General features: G+C 36.8%; 1 protein-coding gene across 1 annotated transcript in view; it reads left to right on the plus strand.

Annotated features, from left to right (window-relative positions):
• LOC150090963 (bestrophin-4-like) overlaps positions 1-19,781 on the plus strand; it is a 102,287-nt gene that overhangs the window by 16,936 nt on the left and 65,570 nt on the right. Inside the window, exon 5 of the mRNA XM_090378750.1 lies at positions 14,704-14,858. Coding sequence (XP_090234876.1) covers positions 14,704-14,858 — 155 coding nt within the window. The remainder of the gene's footprint in view (positions 1-14,703; positions 14,859-19,781) is intronic.

The raw sequence follows: 19,781 nt of genomic DNA on the forward strand, positions 1-19,781 counted from the left end.
CCTGCCAAGGTCAATGAACTTTACTTGAAGATTAATTTGAAAATTACGTTTTTTTTTCAAAAATGGCTTTACCGATTTTGATGAAATTTTATATTTAGTTCTTATGTCATATAATTTGTTTGTTTTGTTGTCACAATAAAATGAAATTGAAAATGTTCTTTATTAGTTTTTTCTTTAGATGGGTTCCCCTAAATTTCATTTTGCCTTGGTCCCCATGAAGATATAACGCGCCACTGACAATTAGTATAATATAGATGTGATCGACAGGATTCAATAAAGAGCAAAATTCTAACACAGATGCTACAATCGTTATACAAAACATCATCTGTTCTTTACGAATAATTTCTGCTCTGCTCATTTGGGATTTCTCTGTAGTGCCATCTTCAAGACCGTAATGTGCATTAACGGTCCAGTTGATTTATTAACATGAAATAGAAAAACCCAAGTGCAATAATGAAATCTTTCTGATCCCATTGAATTGACGATTTTCCTTTTATAAACTTCGATTTGCCTCTCCTATAAGAGATACGCAGGTCTTTTTGATGGAACTAATTATTGATTCTCTCTGGAATTTTCGAACGTTACACGTTTGAAAATTCCAGGGAGAGTCGATTAACCCCACCTTGATCCCTCTCAGTAAGGCTTCCGCTATACTAAAGAGACCTTGAAATCTCGCCTACAATCAGTCACTCGCTATCAACGCTGTTGCAACAAATTAATGTCTAGCCCTGTAATAAAAGGGCGCTCCCTAAGAAGAAAAAAAACCTGTCTGTTGTGTATTGCTTGTAGTTCTCCAGTCTCCATCACAATACGCAGAAAATACCGCCTACGTGACGCACCTGGCCGTATTCCTCAAAATAAATAAAAAACTGATAGCGATTCAGACGTAACTCAGGTCACCTCTACAGACGAATAGTCTCCAGATCACACAAGCGCTAAAAATACCGAGCATCATTCAGACTACTTGGTCAGTCCCTCCTCCTTTTGTAAAAGAATGCATGTTATTTATCGAGAAAAACCAATTTTTCTTTATTGATGTTGTGCTAGGCATAAAGATAACGTTGATATTAAAATATGTTTTCATTCATAAAGATAACGTTGATATTAAAATATGTTTTCATTCATTTAGAATGAAAACATTTTAATTCTACTTGGAAGATGAAATCAATTTTATTATATTGAGCAATTAAAAAAAGCGTTGGGGATAGTTTTGATTAACGAATTAGTACTTTTGCTGCCTTTTATAACAATATTTATGCCTTTAATTTAATTAATTAAATCAAATTAATCTAGCAGTTACATCGATAGGAATGTTGTTAAAAGAAAACTGGCAGCAAAATGTGAAAAGCCAATGTTATTATTTCTTACGCCTTTTCCTGTAACATGGAGGTGAGCCAGTGAGGTACTATTATTTTTAGCCACCCGAATAATTAAATTCACCTGCCGTGCTGCGTGTCTTATGTCTGTTAATTGCGTGTGTTCTATGGTCGATTTGTCTGTTTTACTGGACGAAAAACTCCAGTTTCTGGGGGGGGGGGAGAACCTACGCCTGAGACCGACTAACTCAGCCACTGAGCAAAAAAGCCCATTAAAGTTCCTCGTGTCATCGACGGGATTCGAACCCGGGCCTTTTCTACCCGGTGTTGGGAGGATAGTGACGATACCACTGTGCTGCATGTGCAGACAGCCAGTGAGGTACTTTTAGACGTGTGGACATGTGTTATGTTAGGGCGGCTCCTAGAACGTTAGTTCAAATCCGCCTCGTATTACTGTAGGTTTTAACAGACTCTATAAACTAGGCCAGACTTGGAATAGTGTGATGTTTGTGTATTTTATGTATGTTGTGTTGTTGTTGTTGTGATGTGCTGGCATCTTGGCTACCTAGAAGCAGCGATCGCCGGGAAGGCTGCTTCCAGATACTCGTCCACACCACGGGAAGTTGGGCCGGTTCCTGTAGATGGGACGCCTTAGGTCTCAGTTTATGAGACAAAATGGAAAAAAAAAAAAAAAAACCCTCTCCAGAGTTTAAAAAAAAAATGCCAGTGAGGTACTGGCCTCGGGCTGTAAAACGTGTGAACATAAATAAGAATATACAGTATACGAAAATAATCCTAAAATCTGCTTATTTTACACTTAAGTTTCGCCATATAAATTATGTGAAATTCGAATGTATTTTCCGGTGCAACTTCCGGTATACCTCTCATTTTCTTGGGCCGTACTCGGCACCTAAATTTCTCATCAAAATTATCGGGAGGAAATCTACCAAAGAGAGCCTGGTATACACACTATGGTCAACATTTAGTCACCTTGCTTTCTCTTGGGTTTGGCCTGCATCGTCTGCTCCAGAGATTCGCAAACTGTGCGAGATACCGTGATCCCCCGCCCATAAAATGATAAATGAATTTGTGCAATCATTCTCTAATAAAGTTAATGATTTCCTTTGGGTTAGATTTGGACAAGAAAATAAATATACCACTTACTTTTAAGAATTGATCTACAGGTAACCCTCGTATAACACATTAGTTAGGTTCTTCCTATAAAATCTCGGTAGTGCGAAATCGTGTTATACGGGACTAAGAACCAGTACAAAAAGGGAGGTTACGTTCCAAAAGCTAACAAAAATACACCATTTTTTTTTTATAACTATCGGGAACTTAATTTTTGTTAAAAATAGTAATAACTGAACAAACGGCCAAAGTGTAACACATATATGTCAGATATTGTACGTTCGTTTAATTTTCTTTCTCTGCGTCGCTGCTGAGCACATTCAAGCGAGAATATTTTTTCTGTTGCAGATTATCTTCACCTTCTGAACTTTCTCCTGCAGCATCTAGATTTCGTGTATCTTCTGCTCTCTTTACAAAATCAGTAATCTGAGTTTTTTTGCTTTCGCTTGATAGACCTTTGTAAATTTCGTGGTATGGAGCTAAGCATGTTTGAAGTCCCCTTTTGAACTTTGTGCCCCTTTCAGTCGAAGGATCTACATTAAAAAATAAGATTCTAATTGCTTGGCTAAGTTTATACCTTCCCGTGTGCTTTTTAGTGTAAAGTTTGGAACTTCAAAATTTTCATCTGCGCTATCATCCTCTGAATTGATTTGGTTTACCTCCGATGCCATTTCCATCAAATCCTCTTCGCCATCCTCTTTTTCTACCAGTAATTCTTGAACGCCTTCAGTAATCATATCATCAAACCTTCCCCTCCTGCCGACTTAGCAAGTTCTACTATTTCATGGATTCCATTTTCTGCAGGTTCGACCATATTTCCTGAATGAATTGACTCTGGCCATACATTTTTCCACACGCATTTAATGTTGACAGTTTTACTTCTTTGAGCTACAAAGCTATGATTCCGATGCAGTCCACAATTGAAAAATCTTTCCATGCCTCCATCACTTCAATAGATTCGGAATTAATTTTTTCCAAATCCATTGTAACGATTTTCTGATGTAATGAGTTTTAAAGGTAAATTAAAGAAGTTGTATTAGGTGTTCGGAACATTGCTTCAACGTTTGGATGACTTATTAAATCTTTTGGATAGCCTACCGCGTTATTCAATAGTAATAAAACTTTGAAATCTATATTTTTTCCACAAGTTCAGTAGCACAAAACCTAACGCGGGGATTTCCCAGTATTTTTTTTTTTTTTTTTTTTTTTTTTTGCATACCTAGGCGAGCCAAAAACAGGAATTCACAAAAAGAATGGAAATGTTGAAAAATTACATCGAACAAAAAACTTTTCCCGCACAAAATCTCAAAACTACCTTGTTATGCCAGGTTTTCTGCAGTTCTCTAACCGTGTTGTGCGAGAACTGCTGCAATCGTGTTAGAGTAGGCAGACCATACGTCCCGTTTTTTTTTTTTTTTTTTTTTTTTTTTTTTTGCTATGCACCGGCTGTCTCGTAGTTTTAGTAAAAATATCATTTTTGTCCCGTTAAAAAAAAATAAATAAAATAAAAAACGCTTAAATATTGGCGCAACATAACTTATAATTGTGATTATATCGTAGGATGGCTGCCATTGTGGGTAGTAGTCATTCGTGTAACCACAGGTTGAGATGCGTCGATGAAATGCCTAGAATTCTATCTGCCGGTGGTTACCACCACGACTGAAAGACCGACGATTTTTGTCATAGGCCTTTAACATCAGTTCAACGATGTCTTGCGTATCAGTAGTCCGTAGTCGGCATTTGTTCTGTGTGCTTGTCGGTTATCGCATACACACACTTGAAAGTTTTTATAATTTTAAAAAAATTTTAATCCTTAAAATTTAAAATGTCAAAAAAGAGAAATTGCTCATTTAACGAAGACCTTCAAAAAGAATTCAAATTTATTAAACTGGACAATAGTATAATAATAAAACAAAAGTGGTTTATCGGCATTGTATGTTATTTTTTCTGTTTCTCATGGAGGTAGGATGACATTAACCAACTTCTTACGTAGCCAGAAACACAAGGATGCTGAGAAAACTTTGAATTCGGTTCAAAGCATTAGCTCGTTCATCGTAAGACGTGATGAAGAAAGCGATAAAATCGCAGCATGCGAAGCTCTTGTTGCCTATCAAACCGTGCATCACAATCAGAGTTTTCGTGCAAATGACTGTTTGTCAAAATTGATAAAAAAGATTGATCAACCAAAATTTTCTAACGCACTTACAAAATTAGAAGCAATAATTATGGCCGTTTTAATGGATTTGAATGAAACTAAAAGCATTACAGAATAATAAGAACATTGGTTTGGCCAGTTTTTACATATGAAAGTGAATCTTGAACCTGTAAGAAAGGAGTGCGACAACAGATTGAAGCTTTCCAGATGTGGTGCTTCAGAAGAACATTAAGAATTTCATGGACAGAGCACATGTCAAACATTGATGTCCTACAAAGAATGAGAACAAAGATCTTTATTAATGTAAATGATTCAAAGAAAAATGAGACTGGCAGGACACATGCTAAGAGGATCAGTTGGACAAAGAACAGTAACAGTCCTCGAGGGAAAGATCGTGGGAAAAAGATCAAGAGGAAGGAGAAGAAGAAGTGGTTTGACAACATAAGGATCTGGCCGAGGTCACAAAGCTACGCTGAGACCTAGAGGGAACTGGAGAGACATGGTGCTGCACCCTCACATCGAGGAAGCCACATAAAGAAGAAGAAAAGCATTACAATAAGTTTAGACGCGTCAAACAAAAAAGACATGAAACTGTTTCCGATTGTTATGCCGTACTTTTTGCCAAACTGTGGCGTTAAAATTATAGATTTTACTTCTTTACCTGGTGAAACATCCGAACTACAAACAAAGTATTATGTTGAAGAAAATAATAGATAAATTTTTCTTACAAAACAAAATCGTTGCTCTGTGTGCCAATAATACTAAAACACATTTTGAAGGTTGTAAAAGAGTTGGTAAAAATAATGTATGGAGAAAAATTGAAAATCATTGGAAAGAGAGATTATTGATTGTGGTGCACATATTATTCACAATTGTCTCCAGTTTTCGATTGTTTTGCTGTTAAAATATACAGATACTTTTTTATATACACAGTCAAAGTCGAAGAACTTAAAAACTTTTATGAATTTGCAGGAGACAACTATGCAAAATTGTTGGCACATGGAAATACAAGATTTTTGTCCATAGGCTTATCAATTGACAGAATTTTAAGCATGTTTGACGGACTTTGTTCATATTTTCTTTCTCAAGAGAAATATCCTGTTATGTTGAAACAATTATTTGAAGATACCTGTTTGAAATTATGGATGTCATTCGCAAGAGATCAAGTTTCAGCATTCCAAACATATATTAGATTTATTGAAAAAGGTAATATTTCAGCTACAGAAGTAGCTGAAAATCTTACAAACATATTAGAAGCCAGAAAAAACGAACTCTTTATAACAACAGGTGTTAAAGATAAACTTAAAATGTTAATAGACGGAGGTGAAATTAGTGAGGTCAAGTTTTTTGAAGTAGTTAAAAACTTTTATGAAACCAGCTTAGAGTATGTAAACAAGTAAAAATGCAGCTTGGGAAATACTGAAAAATTTTAATGGGTATTACTGAGAAAGGTACCTGAATGGAAAGAAATACAGGATAGTTTCAACGAGGAACTTGTTACACGAACAAGAGCAGACGAAAATTGCATATTTGATCAGTGGCACTTATAAAAGCAATAAGTTTTCAGGCGGTTGGACACATAAAACGAAGAAAACATTTCTGTATCTGGTAGATGGGTTCAAATATTTTCTGAAATGCGGGAAAAATATCTAGCTTTCCAGGATTTTAGTAATGTTGTGGAATTTGTTCTTTGCCTACCTGGAAGAACAGCTTCCGTGGAGAGAATATTTTCCATAATGAATAGTATGTGGTCGAAGGAAAATCCAGATTAAGTGTTGAAACCGTGAAAGACATGTTAATTATAAAGCAAAATTGTAATATTGGAGTGTGATAAGTTTTACGACGAGATCTTAGAAGACCAAAATTTGTTACGCAAAATAGGTTCATCCGAAATATATTCTTGGTGTGAACTTGATTATGTGCAATCATCCTCCTCGTCGGCCTAAAAACGTTTTGTTGAATATTTTTTTCTGCTCTTTCCGAACAAAATATCTTCTCTCCGTCCCGTTTTGGCCTCAAGGAATTATGGTCATCCATGGAGGTAAAAAAAAAGGTAAAGTGCAGCCATTATCAACCCACTGCAGGATGGAAGCCTCCTCAACAATTCATGCTGAGGGAAATGGACCATAATCTGCCACTCTGGTCCAGTGCGGGTTGGCAGATCGACCGTATTCAGTAGTCAGGGGCTTGAACCCCGGTCTACTCAAAGAGCGTGTGCTACTGCACTCCCGCTCCTGACCACTCGGCTACGGAGGCCCCAACATCTACATAGCCAGAAACATACGGATGCTGATAAAAAAAAAAAACAAAAAAAACTTGGAATTCGGTTCAAAGCATCAGCTCGTTCGTCGGCCCGTTTTCATCGTTCCCCGTCCCGTTTTGGCCTCAAGGAATTAAGGTCAGCCTATGTTAGAGCGAAACCGTGTTGTAGAAATAGGCGGTTGCCTGTAAATATCAAATAAAATAATGATCGAACTTAACAACTTTATTAAATAAAGCTCTTTCATTGGAAATAAACAAAAAACAAATCAAATTTAAAACCTGAAGCAAAATTCTAAGGTTTGCGACCCCGCCGTGGATTATTTTTTCATTTTTATATATTAATATTGAACCAAACGTGCAGGTGTAGGGATTTTCATCGCCTCTCACAATGCTATTAGACCTTTGCACCACTGTCATTTTCCCCCTTGTTTTCCAATTATTCGCTTCTGTAATTTTCGTCAAGATAAACAACGGTTGCAGTCAGGATTAGAAATGGAAAATATTTCGGTTTCATAAATTTACTTAAAAGCCAAAAAGCTTTCCGGTTTGCTAGTATCCCATCCCCCAAAATAAAAGAAGTTTCTAAAAATTAGGTAGTCTTGTCGATTACGGATTCGATCATAATCCTAACGCTCCATTGGTGAAGCGTTACTTATTCGAAGTAGTTGTTGTTGTTGTTATTATTTGGTTTTTAGGAGCATTAGCAACTAAGGCCATATTGCTCCGGGGATATGCAGTGGTCATTCACTGACCTTTCCGCATCCTCCGTATTTGGTGGTCACGGGCTCGAACCCCGGTCTAATCAAGAAACGTGTGATATGCACTGCTGCTCCTGCCCACCTGGCTACGGAGGCGCCATTCGAAGTAGTGCAATATCATGGCAACTCGTTGTGAAGGTATTCACAGTATGAGATATAACTAAAACGATTCCGTTTATAGCTTTTTATAGAATTACTGCGTACTAATATGCTGCATTTGCACAAACTTGTATAATCCTAATTAATTGTGGTATACGAATGTAAGAACCTTTTGAGAACTGGCAGACAATGTTTGCTTACGTGCTCTGGATAAACTTTTGACGAAAAATATATTTAATCTTGTTTTTGTTGTGAAAATTAGCGTTCTGGTTGATATTTTCTGGTATGAGCACTGATTTAAATCTTTGATACATTTCCATTTCTGAGTTTCAGCCATAAATAAGCAACCTCAACTCTAGAATATACAATACAGCTTTCTCTTCTTTGGGTTGCAAAATGCGAGGGCGGGGAGGGGACATTCCGACCGTATTTTTGTGGAATAGAATGCTCTCTTGACAGTCTGCAGAGATATATTATCCCTTATGTACTCTAATGCAGTGTTACTCAAAGTGTGGTCCGCGAAAATTCTTCCGTTACCGGTCGCCACGATTGGAAATAAAAGCAATTGGTTCTTCACCACAGATAGTTTGAGAAGCACTGCTCTAATGTATGTCTAATATCGTTTACCATATTATTGTGATTTTCAGGAATTGATTAGCAATAAGATCACTAGAAACACGGAAGGCTTTGTCTATAGCGCCCTGCTCAAGTTGCATGTGATTTAGCTTTATTTCTTTAGTGATTTAAGTCTCGCGGTATGTATTTTACACCTGGCCTCACAAACGTCACACTTCTGTTGATTAGCGACGAAATGGAAAGTACGCTGGCATATCATATTATTCCGAACAGCTTCAGTTCTTTTCACTAACTACCTTTAGGCTGCGTTCGCACGCGAGACTGAAGCGGATCAGCGCCACCTTTGAGCGGTCCACTATTGCTGAAACCCCAGACCAGCTAAATTAAAGATCCTTCACACCTCATTAATTTTAGTGGTTGGGGAATTAAGTACTGCCGTACCCGCTTTTTTACAATTTACGATGGAATATGTATATATTCGCACCCCTAACAATATTTCAAAAAAAATTGTTAGGGGTACTTCAACAAAAAAAAAAAAAAAAGAGTTGAAAACCATAACATTAAGTCTAGTATAGGATTACATCGTTAGCTGACATTTCCTAAAATCCTTACACCTACTAAAATCATTGTCCCTCTATTATAATGGAAGCGTTGTGATTTAACGAATTAAACAATCGGAATATGCCGTTAATGCTTTCGTAATGCTGTTTACTTATTTCTTCCTGAAATTTAATAAGAATTGAAATATAACATGTATTCCGTGTTTCTGCAGTGGTAAAATAATAAGAAAATACTAATAATGCATGAATTACGTATGTTGTAAACTGAAAACAAAAAACGAGCAAAAGAGCAGCGACTTTTATGCATGAATGGAGAATATGTCGTTCCTGCGCATCTTCTATAATGCCCATTCATTCCTGAGATCAGCGCACGGCGACAATATCCAGTGCTTCAGCTGCAATATATGGTATCTGTATGAAAAAAAGGAAATAATAATTGCTCGATTTGTATTAGTCCGATTTAAAGAAATTTAGGCTGGATCAACAAAACGTTCTAAAAGAATCGATATAAAATTTCATGAAAATCTATCCACTGGGAGTCGAAATATTTCTTCAAGCTCTCCACCACGGTGGAGAGCCTGAAGAAATAATTCGACTCTCAGTGGATGGATTTTTTCCCCAGGTCCACACTGTGATGGGGTCCTGGCGTAAAAGTACACCCTATAGTACTCCATTCACTAAAGACTAAACGATATGCTGGCCTCTAGAGATGCCCCAACGCTGACTGACTGACTACTGCAGAATACATTCATCATTACAAATATACATTATCAAAAAACTGTTCTTAAATATGTGTTTGTTCAAAATATATTGGTCTCGAGGTTGGTATCTACAAAAATAAATCATATAGTAATCTAAAAGTCTTAATCAGGAATCGAGTTTATGATATTAAAAAGAATTTAAAGAGTTGATTTTTAAATATGAAATTAAATAATTGATGCGTCTACGAAAATTAACTGACATTATAAATAAGGATATTATAAACATTGATAACCAGTAGTGTACTGGATAAAATAGTTTCATGCGAATTTTTATATTTTCATATTACTTTGGATATACGTGATTAAATCCAGACGTAGGTCTTCTCTCTTTCTCGATTCTTTTGACAGAAAATTTGATCGAAATGAGATATAATGAGGGGGTATAAATTAAAAAGCATACCGCCGGGAATTTATTGATTAAATAAACTAACCACTAATTGTTAAACTGGAACTTTATTTTTACCTTCATAACCAACCTCTACGACATAACTACTTTGTATATGTGTTGATACTTAGAAGTATACTAAATGTAAATTCATAATACTAATTCTTAACATTTATTATCAAACTAAATCATCATAAGGCAGTACTTGAAGTTTTACGCGTACGCCGCCGGTTAGGTCAACTTGTTTCTTATAATCACTGAACTTTTCTTCTGTGTTCAAGTCATATTTATTATATCCTTTTTAAATGTACAATACAGATTTCAGTATTGGAGTTCCATTTCTAACGTTTATATTTTTGAATACAAGTCTAATAGTTTTGTTCATGTCTTCTGTCCGCGGACATCCAGTGGAAATTCCATCACACTACAGAAAAGTTACTCTTGCCTACTTTAAAGTTATTTTATTCTTTCTTGTTGTTTTTTTTTTTTTTTGTTCTGTACTTCAACCGAAGATGTATCACGTCAGTTTGTATGCTGGATCATGTCTTCTAACGATGCATCAGTGGCATGATAAAACTTGTTAATTATCAACAGCGCCTGCATTAACTCCCTATGGCAGAATGGCGACTTTTCTTCCTCCTCTTCGTCAAAAGACCTGACCTGTTCAGTCTTATTTATTAGCCGTCGTTCAGCCAGTTCACTATTCATCAATTACATCATCACCGTAGTTTAATGCACTCGATTATTAAATTGAAGGCGCATTATATAAAGTTTATTATCCGCCTTACTCATGATAATGGACTTAACGCGATGTATATTAATTCTGTTCATTTGATTGGTACTAATGTCGAGTAGTTCATATCTGAGGTCTACGGATATGATCAATTCATATTTGCATAAGCTCGGTTCATATCCCGGTCTACCCAAATCCCTTTTATAGAATTTGCGTAGACTGTTATCCCAAATAAATGCCAGACATTTTAAGTTTCTTCCACTCGAAATCTGTTTAAGACTTACTTTGTTTTGGTGTTTTTATAATTACAGTATTAGTGGAGTATATTCGAGGAATTATTGATAACTTTGTAGCCTCACTGTGAAACAATAGGGTTCACAGCAGTTTTGCAATATTTTTTCAATTGTATCCTCAGGAGCTGCACACAGTGGTTCCAGCATGCTACAATGCAGTTATATCGCTCTTGTAGAATGATTCATCATATGACTTTTTCATTTGTTTTGAATTTTTGTCCAGCCGTAAAGTTTACTTTTGGGAAACAAAAAGAATCTTGAACGGGAACAGATCTGATCAATAAGTTGGACGCGTCAGTACTCCCCTCATTCAACGTAAAATTCGTCAAGCTTCATCAATGTGGATCTCTACCTACGCTGTGTCGGCAAAGGTATTATCTCTTGGGAAACAAAGCACATTTTTTCTGCATTCCTTTTCTTTTAGATTTTATTACCTTTTATTTTACATAATAGGTTAACATGGTACTCTTGTTTCAATTTGACCTGTTGGAACATAGTTGACCATTATTATTCCTTTTAAATCCCAAAATATTGCTGGCATCTAATTGTTTCAGTTTGACCTGTTGGAATTCTTTTTGAATCCAAAAATATTGCTGGCATCTCCTTTCCAGGCAGTGCAACTGTTTTTATGTTCCGTGGGTGGCAGTGGACACTTGGATGCTTCCAATGTTTAGAATGCTGCTTTGACTCAAGCTGATAACGGAGGATCCATGACTCGTCCATGGTTATAAATCTTGCCTTTTTTTTTTTTTTTTTGATCAGGTACCTTTCGACACTTGGTCAGAAATGCTGGATCTGTTTTGCAGAAACTTTTGTCAGAATGTTTTGTACCGTTCGTATGAGATGCCTGTATAGTGGACATAGTGTTTTTTGTTATGCGGTTCCCGTGGTTTCCCACAAATCCGCGTTAAATACTCTGTTAACATAGCAAAGCCAGTCAGTGTGGGTTATGTGTGAGTAGTGTGTTGTTTTTGTTGTTTGACTGGCCTCTTCGTTACTGGGAGGCGCGATCACCAGGAAGGAGCCTCCCAGCATCCGTCCACTGGCACGAGGAGCCGGACCAGGGAGTAAAGACATCTGACGGGCCGTCCACACTCTTGCAGAAGCGAGAGTGGGGAGGGCCAAGGAAAGAGCGGAGAAGAGACAGGAAAGTGGAAGACAGACAAGATAGCGAGGATGACAGAGCGTAGGCATCCTCCCAGGCGAAACGGAGCAGGAAGAGTGCTAGGTGCAGTTGTGGGAGTCCTGGAGAAAGACTGTGGGTAGGAAGAAGAGAATAGGTAAAGTTCAAATTAAAGAGTCCAGGATCGTCACAATGGAGAATCACGGAGCGGCGTCGACAGGGCTGTCCGCCATTTGCAGTTTCATGTCTGTAAGTTTCCGGTGCTGGGTATCAGTTGCTGTCTAGAGGAGGTTATTCAGGAGTAGTGTTCGGGAGTTGCATGTGATGCCAGCGACGACGAAAGACCTCGTTGGCATAACTGGTCAGTGCACGGAAGGCATCATTAGATTCCAATAACTTGGTTTCTGGCCGAAGTGATGTAGTGTGGAGGTCTATGAGTAGTTGGTTTCTTAGATCTAAGTATACGTTGCATGAGTGCATCACGTGATCCCAGTCTTCAGGTTCTCCGCAGGTACAGAGGGCATCCTCGACTAGGCCGAACTCTAGAAGGCGTCTCTTGAAGGACCCGTGGCCAGTTAATAGGAAGGAAGCATAGACGTTAGGGAAGAACCAAGTGGAACGGTGCTTGTTGATGTAGGTTACCACAGGAAGGAAAAGTTTAGTAGTTGCACCAGTTGTGGAGTTATTCCAGCGGGTTTGCCATAAGTTTATGAATTGTAGCCACACACGTTTATGTTCCTGTTTGATATCGGTACGGGTTTGAATAGTGAGGAATTCAGCTTCCTTATTCTTCTTGATGGCATGAGAAAGTCCGATAAAAGCGACGTGGAGGTTCAAAGGGAGGCGGCCTGTTAGTTAGTAGCTGTAGGGCGGCAGTTGATGTCGTTCTACATGCGTGGGTCATTTGTAGTAGCATAAGTCGTTGAATTTGCTGAATTTTACGTTGAGCATGCACTAAAGTCATTCGGTGGTACCATACTGCAGCTCCATATGTGACAATTGGTATAAATACTGCTGAGTATAAAAGGCGTTGAGTTGGTCCTTTAAGATCCCAGTCCTTGCGGGTAAAGCGTGCTAACATAGTGATGTAATTTTTTATCTTTTCTTTGATAGCTTGGATATGAGGAATGAAAGTTCTCCTGTCGTCCAAAATTACTCCTAGGTACTTCACCGATCGGTAGTTTTTCAGTGGGCGGCCATTAAAACGTATGGTAAGAGGTCTGGAGAAGTCCAGTTTGCCTTTTAATAGGAGGGTTTTGCTCTTCTCAGTGGAGACTGAGAGTTTATTTTCCGTGGCCCATACGGACAGAGCAGCGAGAACAACCGTAGCCTGGGTTTCTGTGGTGGCGCGGGTGGGGCCCTCAATGATAATAACCATGTCGTCGGCATAAGAAAGCTGAGTAGTGTGTGGGTAGTCCCTCAGGAGCCAGTCGTCGAGTATCATGTTCCAGACAGCTGGCCCCAGGATGGAGCCCTGGGGACAGCCTCGGGTTAGATGTCGAGTGATGCAGTGATATTTTGTTTTGATGCTGACCTTGCGGTTAAAGAAGTAGCTTTTGAGGCAGTGGTAGAAATTCCAAGTGCAGTTAGAGACTCTGGCCCTCTGAAGAACGCCCGGCCACCACACTGTGTCAAAAGCTCCTTTGAAGTCAATGAAGATTGCCAGTACATAAGTTGCATCCGACTGTTCTGCAACTTTGAGGGTTTTAGATAGAGCATCAATTGTGGAGCACCCTTGTTTGAATCCAAATTGAAGCGAGGATGCCAAACCACTGGCTTCATATCGGGGTTGGAAGCGGGAGAGCAGGAGTCTCTCAAAAACCTTGCCGAGAATGGGAAGCAGCGCAATCGGGCGATATGCCTTGGAGGTACCTGTGGGATCCTTAGGTAAGAGCCTCAGGTTAGCATGCTTCCAACGTGATGGAAAGTTACCCTCATTCAGACAGGTGTTGAAGAGCTGAAGAAGTAACATTGGATCTATGGTCCAGAGATGCCTGTATCCTATATTATTTCGTGGATTGATAATTGCCGGCCTGCTGTCGTCTATGTAATCAATGTTTTCTTGGCAGTTATCCATTGTTGGTCGCCGACTACTAGGTTATCTTCGATGAATTCTTTTGCCCACCCGTTTGAATTCTTTTGCCCATTTTTTCATCACGTAATATGATGTACATATACCCAAAGTATGTATCATATCATAATGGATTTCTTTCGGCGTTAAGTCCTCCTTCTACAGGTATCATATGACGACACAGTGTCCAAAATTTTCCATTATCTGAAAAACACAAAGTTCAGCGGTTAGTCTCAAGCCAAACGTAATCAGTTTATGAACCTATATTTTGGTATAGTTTATATAGAGGATCAAATAACCAAACAAGATTATATCCACAATTTTGTCATTATTTCTGTATGAGTATAATTACTTTTCAATTCATCCTCTTAAATAAATAAATAAATAAACCTGGAAAGAGGCATTCAATATGTATTTTATGTTTTTAGATTTGTTTGTTCATTGTTATGATTGGTACAATGTTTGAAATTCTTCCAATAGGGTTCTTAACGACAGAAGAACGTATCATGATTGAGACTTTGCCTACGAAAGTTAACAAACACTGGGTGCCTTTGGTTTGGTTCTTTAATTTGATAAACGTTGCTGGTAAAGAAGGTAGAATTCAACCAGGTCCACCGGTAAAACATATTTTGGAGGTAAAATATATATATGCTATTAAAAACTATTAAATTATTACTAAACAGATTATGTTAATTTATGCTAACCTATTACGCATTAATGCCCCAATGTGCGAACTCAAAAAGTTCGATTCTTCGAACTTTGTTCAAATTTAGCACTGCTGAAGACGTGATCTTTAAAAGTAAGTGAATGAGATTGAAATACTGTTGGTTTATTTACACATTACTGCAGGGGCAGATTGGTACGGGCTGCAGTCGCTGCCGGGGCCAATAGCTTCTGTAGCATGTTACCGTTATCAAAAAAAAAAAAAAAAAAACTGCTCAGGGCTAACTACAACCAGTTTGCCATTGTATTATTGCACCTAATATTGTCTTGTATTAGTTATTCCATCTTTTTATTTGCGTAACCTGAAAGGTAAAACCAGAAGCGACGAGATGTTTTTTTAAAAGAATAAATTCAGCCAGCTCCCCAGATCACCCCTGTTTCCAAGAATGAATCTTCAATGCGTACCAGTAATGTCATGAAATAACTTAAGTAAAGTTGACGAATCCTTATACTGGTGTTTTAAACATTTTAATGTGTTGCATCGAAATGGAAAATTATGCGAAACGGGACGCTCATTGATAAAATGTATTTTTAATAAATCAAGTACAGTAGACTCTTGATTTTCCGGGATAGATGGTAAAAAACAAATCCCGGATAATCGATTTCCCGGTTAATCCAAAAATACAGAAGTCCTCGTAAGAGATACGTTCCAGGACTTCTTACTTCGTCGAGTTTTACGTAACTCGGGAATGACAACATATTGCTACTATATTATTATTGACATATCTAAATTCAGCGCGATACTTGTTAATGTTTGACCATTTTCATACATTCTTATTAGTTCAATTTTCTAATCCAAATCGATCGCGTTCCTTTTGTTGGTCGATTTACTAGTAGCGCTGTCACTTATTCTCTTAGTCGGCACTGTGATAACGGTCAAAATGAAATTTTACTAAAGCACATTTCTGGAGGTTAACAAAATACAATAAAAACAATTTGCACTTTCCGTTTTATTGGGCGTTTCTGTTAGCACAATCTATTATAAACGGATAGTAAACTCGATCTTATTGCATTTGCGATGATACCGATAGCTGGAATTCTGTGGTTTTTACGTTATTATGGTGAAGTGTGTGTCCCTTTCACTGAAATCTTCAGTGAAAGGGACACACACGCTTTTTTTGCTTGTTACTCCGATCTCACTTGTGCAATTTGTACGTGCCGTGATCGTCGTTATTGATTGCTTATTATTATTTTTGTTGTTTTAAATTTTACAATTCTAAAAAAAAAAAAAAATTGAGTGAAAAGAAATTTACGTAAATCCGTAGTTGCGTAAGTCGGGGACTTGCTGTATCGAAAAATGCAGCAACTTACGTAAAAAATATGGCGATAGATAAAAAACGAAAAAACTTACCACGTACTAATCGCGTGTCCAATACGATGGTTCCCTTTATTTTTCGGGATGTCGATTTTAAATCGAATAGCTTCACTTTATTTTTTGCAATGTCGCGTATGCTTTGGTCACCAACATTAAAATAGTTAATCAAAGATTTAATGGATGCACCATTTTCAAACTTTTGAATAATAATTTCAAATTTTTGTTTAATTGAAAGCGCAACTCTTGCGTTTACCCATCATTTTCGCGATTTCTATACAAAAAAAAAAAAAAAATACTATAAAAAAAATTTCGACATCCCTGACAAATAAACAAAATTTGTCTTTTTACGATGCAACGGAACACAATAATCGACGCGACGCACTAAATCATACTAAACATTTGGTCTCTCTTTTTTGAGCGGCGGGTGTGGGGTTGCAAGATAATAGGCACGTTAATCTCCCAGTGACGACTTATAACGCCACTTCTTGTCGCTTATTTACGACTTTCAAAATCTATTCTAGTCGTTACTTGAATTTTATGATTTTTTTTTTAATTTGGAGTTTTTAAGTGTCCCGATAAATCGAGTCTGCTGTATGTACATAACGTTACCGATGCGTGGCCATTCCGAGACCTGTTTACATCATTAATGATTGACGTCATTAATGCTGTAATTATCACTTATGTAATCATTAATGCGTCGGTCGCATGATTCTGCAACTGTACCATAAGTTATATAGTAGTTTCAGCGACAGACATTCTGCAACCCATCAGTAGATGGAAATTAAATACTGTATTGTTCACTCCTTTCAGTTAGAGTTTTCTGGTAATGGTTCATTTAGCCATAATGAAGCCCTGCATTAATGAAATTGCGTATGCATTACATTTTCTTCATTCGTTCACTCTGTTTTATTCTGTTGCGTGTTTTGAAAATGATTTCTCAATTTAGAGACGCTAAATTATACCAAAACTTAACGAACCATGATAATTTCTTAAACCTATCTTCTGTGCATGAAGCACACGACAGTGACTTGTTGCTGGTTCTGCTCGATTTCTGTGTTCCCGCACGCATGATGTGCATGTTCCTTCTGCCTTCTTTGAAATACCCCTATACATTTTTTTTTTTTTTTTTTTTTTTTTTTTTAGTACTGTTGAATCAACTGAGGAGATTTTGAAGTAAAAGAATGCTGTTTTATCATAAAACTTTCTAGCGACGACCGACAAACTGATTAAAATAAATTTATTAAAATAAATAAATAATATCTACATAAAATAAAAAAAAAGAGAGAAAATAAAATAAAAGAGTTAAAAAATGGACAAAACTAATAAAATATACAGTAGCTTTCCAGACGAAGTGCCTCTTCATCAGCTAAAGAGGCACTTCGTCTGGAAAACTAATGTATATTTTATTAGTTTTGTCCATATTTTAACGCTTTTATCTTATTGTATTTTAACGATTTTTAGTATTTTATGTAGATATTATTTATTTATTTTAATAAATTTATTTTAAGTCAGTTTGTCTGTCGTCGCTAGAAAGTTTTATGATATGCAACCCGAAGCTCAAGGTCTGTTTTTCAAGACTGTTGTTTTATTAATAATGTATAAAATATTAGGCATTATATATTTCCCAATAGATATTCGAAAACGGAGACTGATTAAACTCCAGTTTAGAACAAAATATGAAAGCAACTTGAAGACTTCCTTTACTTAATAGCACATAGGACAGGAAAGATTTAGGTTAGCAAAGTAATGTAAAATTATTTTCACCATTTGTTTTTAATGCTCAGGAACTTCAGCATGCCCTATTAAATAAATCTTCATGAGCCCTCTCACATTTCAGTACTAGCAGAGATGCTGGCAGTTCTGTTTGAACAGAATAGGTTCATAATTTCATTTAAATATTTTTATTTCTGCGAAGATATTGAGTACTGTACCTCCCAATATAGTGTTTCTTATCATGTGGGCTGTACTTTCAGGATCGATTTAGGACCTGAAAACAATGAAAAACGTTTGTATAAACATGCATCCTGTTCCGAGTGGTTACGGAGCTGTTTGAATTTAAAAAAAAAAAAAAAAAATGGGTGTAGCGTTTCAGCGGTTAAAAATAATTAAAAAAAAAATAAAAATGAGCAAATGTGTAGTTAGTATGAATACACGTTTTACTAGGTATGCGGCTGCTTATTCTTACTTATTATTTTTAAAATTCAAATAGCCTTTGAAATTTAAAATTTAAAATTCATAGCTTTGTAACCATTAAGAATCGGACACATGTTTATTTATATAAACTTATTTCATTATTTTCAGGCCCTGAATTGCATCTGAAAGTATGGCTTCCATGTTGTCAAAAAAATATAAGCATGAATAAAAATAATGCTGGAATACGTATATATGCGTTGTAATCAAGTGGTTCACTTAACGAAATAATAAATACAACTCCATCGGTGATTTGCCCCTGTTTCGTTTATGCGAATTAATTTCGTTTACATTCGAATCAATTATCTCCTGATGTAAAAGTTGTTATAATCTGTATTAGCTCACGAATGAAGATGATCGATGTAAGTTGTTACTGGATTTATGGAAGATATTCGGATATTTTTTAGTATCTGAATTATGCTTAGCGAAAACATTTCGACTATTCATACACAAGACAGGTCGATTGAATTATCTCCTGTTGAATCTAAATAAAATAGTTTGTCGGTGATTTTCACAAAGTGTGGTGTGTTTTGAAAATAATTTCTCAATTTAGAAATGTTAAATTATATCTGAACTTAACACACCATGATATCTTCTTAAATCTACTTTTCTCTGCATGAGTTCAAAGGGAACGCGCGATATTAAGAATTTTAATCCGTCCAGTTTTCATGATTTGAGTAAGGTTTGAACTGATTTATTATTTTTTTTTTTTAAAGCCTGGTAACAGTAAATATTAAAGTGTGTAAGCCAACGAATTAAGTAATGTATTGAAACGAGCTTACCTATAAGCAGAAGCGGTTCTGGACTTGATATTAGCAACTGGCGCCCATGCAGTCGAGACCCTCCTTAACAAATCTCAAAGCTGATGTAGGCTGAATTTTTTTTTTTTTTTTTTTTTTTTTTGACTCTCCAGATGATTGCCTACGTCGCCGGTAAGTAAAGTTGCATAGCCTCAGTGTCATTTTTTAAAGCTTTTGTATGGAAAAAGGACGCTATTAGTTCACAAATGGCAGGATTGCTGGTGTCTCCGTACAGTGGCACAACCGAGAGTACGTGTATATGTGTGTGTTTACCTGTATTGAGGGTGGCTCCTAGGCATTAGCCCATCTCCACCTTGTTCACCTGTGATGATGCAGAAACTCTGCAGTGCGGGCCTGAAAAAGTGTACGTGTATAAATGTGTGTTGTGTTGCTATAATAATAAATCTTTATTTGTCATACCAAATTTAAAATATAGGTGTACATTGGTAAGTAACAAATTCCCTTCACGGCAGAAAATGCCAGGGGATTAGCATAAAATGTGAATAAAAGAATGTCTAAAATATACAAGA

This window comes from Mastigoproctus giganteus, chromosome 1 (assembly GCF_048544385.1).
Source record: "Mastigoproctus giganteus isolate SK-2022 chromosome 1, ASM4854438v1, whole genome shotgun sequence".
NCBI lineage: Eukaryota > Metazoa > Arthropoda > Arachnida > Uropygi > Thelyphonidae > Mastigoproctus > Mastigoproctus giganteus.